The sequence below is a fragment of the Gallus gallus genome, chromosome 1, assembly GCF_016699485.2.
Source record: "Gallus gallus isolate bGalGal1 chromosome 1, bGalGal1.mat.broiler.GRCg7b, whole genome shotgun sequence".
NCBI classification, from domain to species: domain Eukaryota; kingdom Metazoa; phylum Chordata; class Aves; order Galliformes; family Phasianidae; genus Gallus; species Gallus gallus.
Window position 1 is genome coordinate 109,633,411 of NC_052532.1, and position 9,665 is coordinate 109,643,075.

The 9,665-nt window shown below is 44.4% G+C and overlaps 1 protein-coding gene across 10 annotated transcripts in view; it reads left to right on the forward strand.

Moving 5' to 3' along the window:
• Window positions 1-9,073, forward strand: part of PDE9A (phosphodiesterase 9A) — a 43,118-nt gene extending 34,045 nt beyond the window's left edge. For all 10 annotated transcript variants that reach the window (XM_416748.8, XM_046905873.1, XM_040652527.1 and 7 more), the window contains 8 exons: window positions 1,794-1,898; window positions 2,477-2,559; window positions 3,405-3,561; window positions 4,661-4,774; window positions 5,294-5,398; window positions 6,629-6,757; window positions 6,940-7,035; window positions 8,266-9,073. In XM_416748.8, the coding sequence (XP_416748.3) occupies window positions 1,794-1,898; window positions 2,477-2,559; window positions 3,405-3,561; window positions 4,661-4,774; window positions 5,294-5,398; window positions 6,629-6,757; window positions 6,940-7,035; window positions 8,266-8,316 (840 nt within the window). In that variant the 3' untranslated portion in view covers window positions 8,317-9,073. The remainder of the gene's footprint in view (window positions 1-1,793; window positions 1,899-2,476; window positions 2,560-3,404; window positions 3,562-4,660; window positions 4,775-5,293; window positions 5,399-6,628; window positions 6,758-6,939; window positions 7,036-8,265) is intronic.
• The last annotated feature ends 592 nt before the right edge of the window (window positions 9,074-9,665 follow it).

Consider the following 9,665-nt stretch of genomic DNA (forward strand, 5'->3'; position numbering starts at 1 on the left):
CAAATTCCAATCAGAAGGTGGCTAGGAAACACAAAGCCTCATTTCAACAAGAACAGCAAGAACATCAGCATGCACTGGGCAGAGATTGTCCCTGCTTGAGGTGCTGCTGTGGGCTGATGGCAACAAGGCATTAGGGTGATTAGAGACTGGAATAAGAGCTAAATGGACCGATGTGACCAGGTCTCCAGATAAGGAATAAGGTTGGAGCTTATATGTAGGACTGGTTAAGCCATTATAGAAGAACACTATGACTACATTAACTGAGAGAGAAAAAATGATCAAGACTGGGGAAATCTCTCCCCAAAGAAGGCAGATGAAAATCTTTGTAGTGCAGGGCTTAAAAAGCAGATAAACAAAAGGGGTAGGATGAAACCCAATGCAATCAAGACTAACACAGAGCAGTTAAAACAGAAAATTTCCTCCTCCCATCTCACAGCCCGAAAACACAGGAAACAAGGTGATATGTCAACACACATCAACATGCTACCCACCAGCACTACAGCAGGCAGCTTCCTGTTAGTTAGTCTGCATCTCCGAGTCATTTGTTAGCCCTAGCATTTGAGAACAACGAGAGGAGCCTGTTATGTATTTTGCACAAACCTACGGCAGGGTGAGGATTCCTCTCCCAAACACCAGTTTCACAGAAAGCTGATTAAAAAACCCAGAGGACTCTGCTTCCACTGTGTCACCTCCGCAGGCATAGCGTGGGCACCAGCTTGAACTTAAGGGGGTGAGAAAAAGCCACCTCCTGCATACACATGCTTTCCTACCGCTACATCCACTGGCTATGGAAATGTTCCAGGAAGCAGAGGGAAGGATGACTAATGCCGCCCAGTTACTACTGTGCTCTGAGTCAGGACTCCCCGGGGATGTGCAGAACTCTGCTGTAGTGTATACATCACATCCCTCTGTGCCGTACAGTGCCTGGGCACAGCCACATGTCCATGCGGTGGCTGTGAGATGCCACCCACCACTCACAAGCCTGGCTGCCAGTCATAGCATGGCATGGTTGGATACTAGGAAACACTTCTTCTCAGAAGGAGTGGTATGGCAGTGACACAGGCTGCCCAGGGAGGTGGTGGAGTCACCGTCCCTGGAGGTGTTCAAGAGCCATGTGGATGTGGCACTGAGGGACGTGGGCAGTGGACATGGTGGGGGTCAGCTGATGGTTGGATTGGGTGATCTTAGTGGTCTTTTCCAACGTGAACTATTCTATGATTCTATGAGTTATTAATATAAAATAATGACACATTTCTGAAGTCCATATTGCAAAAGAGCTTTTGTGGTGCAGCCCACAAATATTTAATAAACATTGAAAACCCAAAGGTCTCTTGGCTTCACCTGGAGCCTTGAGGTCTCCTAGAAGGCAGGTCCCCAGTTGAAGGGCTTGATCCTGATGAGGCTTGAGGACTTTTATAGGAAATTTACCCTTTGGAAGCATGCATTAAGCAAGAAGGGTTCCGGGGGTATACTTTGAGCTCTCTGCACACCCCAGTGTTGCTGCTTACCCACTGTGCATATTGAAATGCCAATTCAGGATGACAGCACAGAGCCCTGTCTCCATCCTGGGTTGCACCTCTTGCAGGCTTCACTTGCCAGCAGACCTGGAAGGCATCAATCTCTCATCCTTGCCCAAAATCAGACCCTTGAGCTGTCACCCTGTCCTAGCAGAGAAGGGTGCTGGACTCTCTGGGGCTATGGGGTGTTTCCAGGAAGGGCAGAAAGCACACATATATACATTTTCACAAAGAAAAAGCTCTCCTAAATGACCACTCTGCTCCCTTTCCCCGCAGCTTTGCATTCATGACAACTACAGAAACAACCCTTTCCACAATTTCCGGCACTGCTTTTGCGTGACCCAGATGATGTACAGCATGATCTCACTCTGTAGTCTTCAGGTATGCGTATTTCTGTGTAAACTAAGTCTGATTCAGTTAAAAATCACTTTTTTTTTTTTTTTTTTTATTCTCCATAGCTGTACATCTCAGTTTCTGTCTTTTCTTGCCTGGAAGAGTACGGAGGAAAACTTGTCTGAATGGGAGTTCATCCTATTCAGAAGCTGTGGAGATACTGTATTGGTTTTTCTCAGTCTTATCATGGATTTAGTTAATACAGGATGTCATGGCAGCTATGCTCCAGCCCTGCCTTAACTCATCACAATGCTCAAATGACTTGTAAGGGACAGTAGAACTATCTCAGTGCTTTTATATGATCTCTGAAATAAATTTTGAGAAAATTGGCTTCTCCGTGCAGCTGCTATTTAATATAACAAAGGCAAATCTGAGTCATTTCTGCTGGAAGGGAAGGCGGAATTCTCTTTCTTCACTGAAGTAAATTGACATACAGAAGAAATACTTCATTTTGCTCAGTTTGCCTCTCCCTGAAATGTAAATGTGGGTGTTTTTTTAATTCTTTGCATTTCTGGGGACAGACTTAGTAGAAATCACAATACTACATTAATGTATTTATTTTGCAGGAGAAGTTTTCCCAAATTGACATCTTGATTCTCATGACCGCAGCAGTGTGCCACGACTTGGACCATCCAGGCTATAACAACACGTAAGTCTGCTCGTGCTTGCCTTGGGCTCTCTTGGGAAGGTAAGGCTAGCCGGCATTTTTGGTGGATCAGGTTTTCCTTCTCACAGCTTGAGCTGGCAATGGCCTCACCCCAAGGCCCTGCTGCTCGCTCATACGTCGGCCAAGGCAGGAAAGCTCAGGTTGGGTTGGGGCTGCCAGTTGGCCTTGGCTCTGAAAAGAAAAGGCTTTTACAGATTTCTGCCTCAGCTCTTCCCCCAGCGCCTGAGAAAACAAGGTAAATATTTCAGAGATGAGAGAATGAGTGCAGAAATGGGTACAGTTCTGCTAAGAGAGATGGAATATTTGCACAATAAGTGCCAAGGGATATTTGACTTGCACATTATTTTGCAATTATAAATGATGAAATGTGTGTTATTCTATTTATTATCATATTGGAAAATAGATTTGTTGACACATGGTCACCTTTGCGTGCATGCATGTATGAAGAACAAAATGTGATAATCTAATACATTTGCAGACACTCATTAAATAGGGGCAGAACTCAGTTGACTGAGATCAGTGAGAATCTGTCCATCAGCATCAGCAGGGGGTTGGATGAAGCCAGGTTCATTCTGTGTCTGCTTTACATCATTTTAAGCTACAGAGACTTGGTGAAATAAAATAAATAAATAAATAAATAAATAAATGGAGGGGAAGAGTGCCTGAGATGATATTAAAGTAATATCCGTCTTCTCTAAAAAATCTGATTTAGTATTAGCAATAAAAAACAAACTGCAGCTAATTGAATAAGTATTCAGAAGAATGTAAATAAAAGGAAGCAGCTGGTGTGCGTCTGCGGGAGCTCTCATTGTTTTTCTTTATATCAGCTATCAGATAAATGCACGAACGGAGCTGGCGGTACGTTACAATGACATCTCCCCACTGGAGAACCATCACTGTGCTGTGGCTTTCCAGATCATTTCCCAGCCAGAATACAACATTTTCTCCAATGTTGACCAGGACCAATTCAAACAGATAAGACAGGTATGAATGCTGGTCCCATCTGTGCCGTACAGACTGTTCCTGGAGATGCAATATGCGCAGCAGGGAAGGCTGTGGTGCTGCATCAGTCCCCAGAGGGTGGGACTGAAAAAGTCCCCCACACTGGGAGGATCCAAAAGGGATTCTTGGAAAATTTCCACAGGAGCACTCCCTGGAATGTCTTGCTGAGAAATAATGAGCACATTCTGACTATTAAAGACTATGACATTTTTTGAAGGAGCCAATTAGCTCTGACTGGGATTATGCTCTCATGCCAGAAGTTTATGCTTTAAGAGAACGTTGCATTAGTTTGAAATGTGGGGCTTCTAAATAGGAAAAGATGTGCAACAAAAGAACACTTCTACTGTTGGAAGAGGCTCTGGTGGACTGAGAGTCATCACGGTTACTCCTGAGGCTAGGAACAATGCTAGAATTCCCATTAGAGCAGTAAGGACCAACATTTATTTTTAGTTTCTACATGATGACTTCCTTGCACACCAACTGAAATAGTAGATCAGCGTAAGGGCTCCATTGGGAGCCACTGATTCTGCCAATGCATGAGAGGCAGGCATGAGCCCCAAATGGTCTGATCTGCATAAAAATCTTCCATTTTAAATTAACCACATGTTTTCCCATCGTAAGTCATGTCTGTCAGGAGCATATGGAGCTCTACCATATTCGTCGCAGTATTTCAAAGTCCTTCAACCAAGGATTCAACAGAGGACATCCACATCTACTGGTCTTTCTCTCTTCTGTGTTGACTGTTAAGAGTCGGTAGCAAAGTGCATATTGCTTTGCAAGGGGCCAAAAGTGGATCTTGGTGAATAGAAAGTGGCTTTTAACATCACTTTGTAGAGTTTGTTTCTACGATTAGTCAGTCAGAAAGGAAAAATCTCAATGGCTTTGGAATATAACACCAGTTACAGATATTTTCACATACTCTTTGTAACCCTTTTTCAGTTTTCCTGGTGCTTTCAAGTCTGACCAGTGCTAACATTGTGATATATCTGAGGGTCTCTGTGCGTAAGCCTTTATTTTTCTCTGCAATAATAGACTTTACAAAGAATGTCAAATTGATGTATTAATATGTTTTCTCTGCTAGGGGATAATTACATTAATTCTGGCTACCGACATGGCGAGACATGCAGAAATACTGGACTCTTTCAAGGAAAAAATGGAAAATTTTGATTACTCAAATGAAGAACACATGACCTGTGTAAGGAGATTTTGTGGATAATCATTTTTCTGTTCACAGTGTGAAACCCTGTAGATGAGCGTTCATTCATGCAAAAATCAAGATTCAAAATACACTGCTAAAAACAAATTTTCTACTCCACCAAAAATATTTAAAATTTGGAATTACTGCAGCTTTAAAAATCCTGGAGCCTTTAACATCCAGGGAAGACATTCTCCATGGCCTCTGAACGCTGTTCCACAAAGAGTACATGGTCTTTTAGGGTTGACCCTTTTCACACAGAGAGAAGCACATGTCCCACTGGGGTTGATCCCAATGTTATAGTCAAAAAAACTGGGGCAGAGAGCAGATAGATAAGTAATTTACACAGGGTAACTGGGAGGGTGGAATATAATCCATTTAAAACCCCTCATTTAATCCTAAAGCTGTCCTTTCTGTTTGAGAGCATTTCCCCTCACCATGTTATGAAGACAAGTGTTCTATCTGGAAGAAATAGAGCTGATATGAAAACTGCAGTATTAAAGTATTATCCTCTTTCAGCTGAAGATGATACTGATAAAATGCTGTGATATCTCCAATGAAGTCCGCCCAATGGAAGTCGCTGAGCCCTGGGTAGACTGCTTGCTAGAGGAATATTTTATGCAGGTAAGAATGAAGGAGCAACACACTTGCACAACCAGCTGCTGTGGCTGTATGCCACCTGAGCCATGAGAGCTCTGCTGCCTGATAGGCCAGGTTATCTGTAGGACAGAAAGATTCATTTATGGAAAGACATGGAAGCACGTCAGCACTAGAAGCTGTTCAGAATGCAAGTGAATGCAATTGACTGTAATTCATAGAGGAAAGACAATAGCACCCTAGAAATCCTAATGCTAGCAGACAGCTTGTTCTAGCAGCCTTTCAAGGTTGCTTGACATACAAATGTTTTTTGAGCCAAAAGGGCAAGAGTAGCAGCAGGAGAAAACTGTCAAATGAATGATATCAAGTCTTACAAGAGAACTAGTTCAGATTATTTTCCTTACGTGTGAGCATTTTCTAATGAGAAAGCAAAAGACTTGCCAAGGTGTGCAAGGTCAGATTTAGGCTCCCCAAACCCTTGTTCCTCACCAGATTCCCAGCTGAACACAGCATCACAAGAGACAAATGCCTTGAGTGATGTGTCAGGAACACTTCTAGCTCACTGTATCTGCACCTTTTTAGTCAAAATTACAATATCTGTGTAACTTACTGTTTTAGTCACCCAATGAAAGCACTGTGTGCTCACAGACCCAGTAGGTGAGAGAAAGTCTACAACAGGATCATTTTGCATGCACAGTCTGTGACCTTGCCCATGAATCCACATAGAAGCAGTGAGTTATGCAGTCAAGTAGGTAGCTTAGTAAACTCATTTCAGTCGATAGATCTATTCTCCATTGAACAAGCTAGCCAGAACTTGTTTTAATCATTATTAAAGAAGGTCATGTAATTTCTGGTTGAATACCTGAGAAGAATCACCGTCTGTAGAATGAGGAAGTCAAAGACATTCCCTGTCTTTGATTGTGCTGAAAGCCACTACCACTTTTCTGAACACTCAGAACAGTTTTGCCCCAGAAGTCCTATGGGTTTCCAAAGGGACCACGTAGCCTCATTGCCCTGTAAGCCTGGAGATGAAGGATTTCATGCTGGTGCTGTGCAGATGTAGCTAATCACAGTTCTCTTTATTCAGAGGCAGGATGTATTGGCCTGAGGGAAGAATATTGCTATTCCGTGTTATCTTCAGACATTGCCGAGAACTGCATCTGAAAACTGCTGCCCTTTAGCTAGTGGACTCCTTGGTACATTGCTCTCTTGGCTTCTAGCCAAGATTAAAGTTTCTTAACTCTGAATTTGTTCCAGAGTGACAGGGAAAAATCAGAGGGTCTTCCAGTGGCACCTTTCATGGACCGTGATAAAGTGACCAAGCCAACCGCACAGATCGGCTTCCTGAAGTTCGTCCTCATCCCCATGTTTGAGACAGTAACAAAGGTGGGTCAGCCAAGGCCAGAACCAGACCTGGGAGCTTGTGGAGCTTCAACAGTGGCTCTGACGTGTGTGCAGTTAGCTGTTGGGATATTCACTTCCCAGCCTACCTTTAGTCTGCTTCTAGCAGGTGAAGGTTTATGAATACAAAAATAAATGTTGTACTTCTCTCTCTTGTTTTCATCTAGCTATTCCCTGAAGTGGAGGAGATGATGCTTCAGCCCCTTTGGGAGTCCAGAGACCGCTACGAGGAGTTAAAACAGATAGATGATGCTATGAAAGAGGTGAGCTCTAAACATCAATTTGATAAAGCAAATGGTATGATTTAGTAAGCTATACATTGCAATTTAATAGCCATTTGATTCTGAAGCAGTAGGAATGCTTACGGCATCCTCATAACCATGAGAACGATATTCATCACACCAAGCTGGAGGCAGGTGGGTGTCACAAACTGTTGGCGCGCGCACAGGCATCCTCCAGCCACCCCAATGCAGCCATGGGGAGGGAGGTGCCACCTGAAGGCCAGCCCCGGGGATAATGGCATAGGGAGTGCAGCAGCAAGTTTCTCTTCCAGGAGGGAGCTGCCTTCCCCTGGAAGGAGCTGGCCTAGGCTAGGTAACAGCAAGGCATTAAGGGCCTGTGCAGATCAAGAAACGTGTGCACCACTGAGGCACAGTCTTCTTTTATGGGAAAACACACCTTCCTTGCATGCCTCCTTCAGTGCTTCATTCCCCTGCTGAGAAAAGCAAATAAAACCTGTCAAAATGGCACCACACTCTGGGGTTTTCTCTGACATGAACAAATTCATCCTGTAGACAGAACTCTCCCTATCACGGTGTCATTAAAATAAATTGGCAAGTGCCCCAGAGCAATAGTTGTGCTGATATTCCTTGGTATATGGGAAATGAAGGTTCATTCACGTGCTTGTCTCTGGATGGACGAGGGGAATTGTGGCTTTTGGCTGTAGATCTCACCTCCTTCCAAGTTGTTTGGAGGAAAACCTTCTCAGCAGCACAAATACTAAGGCTGGTTAATCAGAGAGCGTGTGTTTTGAGGTCACTGCGTGATAAAGGAGTAGAAAATCTTTTATGAGCTCAAAGGAGCGAAGAAGAACACAAGATAAGAGCAAGATTTTCCATGACCTCTTCATCTTTCAAGCCACGCTGAAATTTTACTTCTGGTTTACAGAAGCTGTGGAAGCAGAAAGTTTATACAGACTGTTGGAGCTATAATGAACCGTGTGTTGGTGCAAGAGGCCTTAGAAAAATTAGAGCTGCCTGAATTCAGAAATCACCTGAAACAATAGGAGTCAGTGAATAGCCCTAGAATGTAATGGGAGAGATGGTGAGAAACACTGACTTCTGTTTCCACCAGACCTAACTTCAGGGCTGTTGAGATGAAACAGGGCCTCCGATACAGCAAATTGTAGGGAGTTGGGTGCAGGAGTCTCAGCAGCAGTGGAAGGCTGCAGTGTATGAGCCTGTGGTGCTAATACTGTTTTGCTCTTTTTGCAGCTGCAGAAGAAGAAAAGTGACAGCCTGACCGCCGGCACAACCGAAAAGTGAGAAGAAAAAGACTTTGAGCAAAACGTTGTCCCTACGGTTATTTTCTTTTTGAAAAACACTGCATTTGCCAAACGGATGTGGCAGAATCCAGCAGGAACAACGCTTGGGGTGAGGTGGCCAAGATGGACACCAAGATGGATGCCCTTTCCAGCTGGTGCCACGCAGGCCATGGCACAGCTCCTTCCCCACTGGGTTTGCCTCTTTGGCCAGCACTGGGAACTGCTGTCTCCAGGGACAAAGTGGAGCTGAGCTAAGGAGCCGTATCTGTAAAACAAACCACTGGTGTCCAAAACAAATGAAAACTTGTTTTAGTCAAGATCCTGCACATACCTGTACTGCAGTATGCTATTACAGCACAGCTTAACAGATGCTAATGTAAATGACAGGAGCCTGGCAGATATTTTTGTTTGCCAGGTAGGCCCTAATGACACATTTCCCTGTATTATCCTATGAATTTTATAGTGTTCACAGTACATTCAGAAGCCCAGCGTAGTGGATGCAGTTTTCTTTTCTACACTAGAAGAAGTCAGAAAAAGCCTTCGTGGACTTACAGGTTCGCTTTGTGCCCAGCAGTGTCAGGGGTTCTTTGGCACAAGCAGAGGGGAGCACCACGCAGCACCACTGTGCAGGTTTTTATCCTCATGAATGGAATGCAAAAAGTAACAGCATCAAGAAGAACCTTCAAAGATGTACAGATTTTTATTTTTATTTTTTACTGTTAAACTGATCTGCTAAATAATATATTCTTCTACAGAAAGGGGTGTCATAGTCATACTTGATATTTTTGTGTGTTACACACTCAGGTGGGAACCAACTCTGCTGCCAGACAAGTGCTTTCATAATGAATGCAAGGTGAAGGGTTGTACAGGAGAGGGGAGGGTCTGTTCTCCTTTAGGAGAAGAGGCTTTAGTGACGTTTCTGGTTTTACAATCACATCACAAGGGCAACACTTCCAGCAATGTCTTCATAGAGGCAGGAGCCCAGATGCCACTGTGGGCTCCAGTGCACTGCCTCACCATGCAAATCCCCTTCCCACCAACCATGACAAGTGAGACCACACCAGGCCATTCGTCCACTCCTGCCTTCTTGCAGTGGGGAAGGGCTGCCCTACACACATGAGGCCTTCTCTTCACACAGCATGGCTGCCATGGCGCTGAGCCACATGCCTGGCTCCTGGCACGGCCTATTCCTCCTTGCACACCTCCTCAGGCCCATGGGGACCCACAGCTAGCTCTCTCTACCAATGCCTCTGCCTGCCTGGCTCCTTTATCAGCTATTTGTGCGTGTGCCTTTGAGCTTTCCGCTGCAAAGAGAAGCAGGGCCTGACCCCTGGATTTGCACAGTCCCAA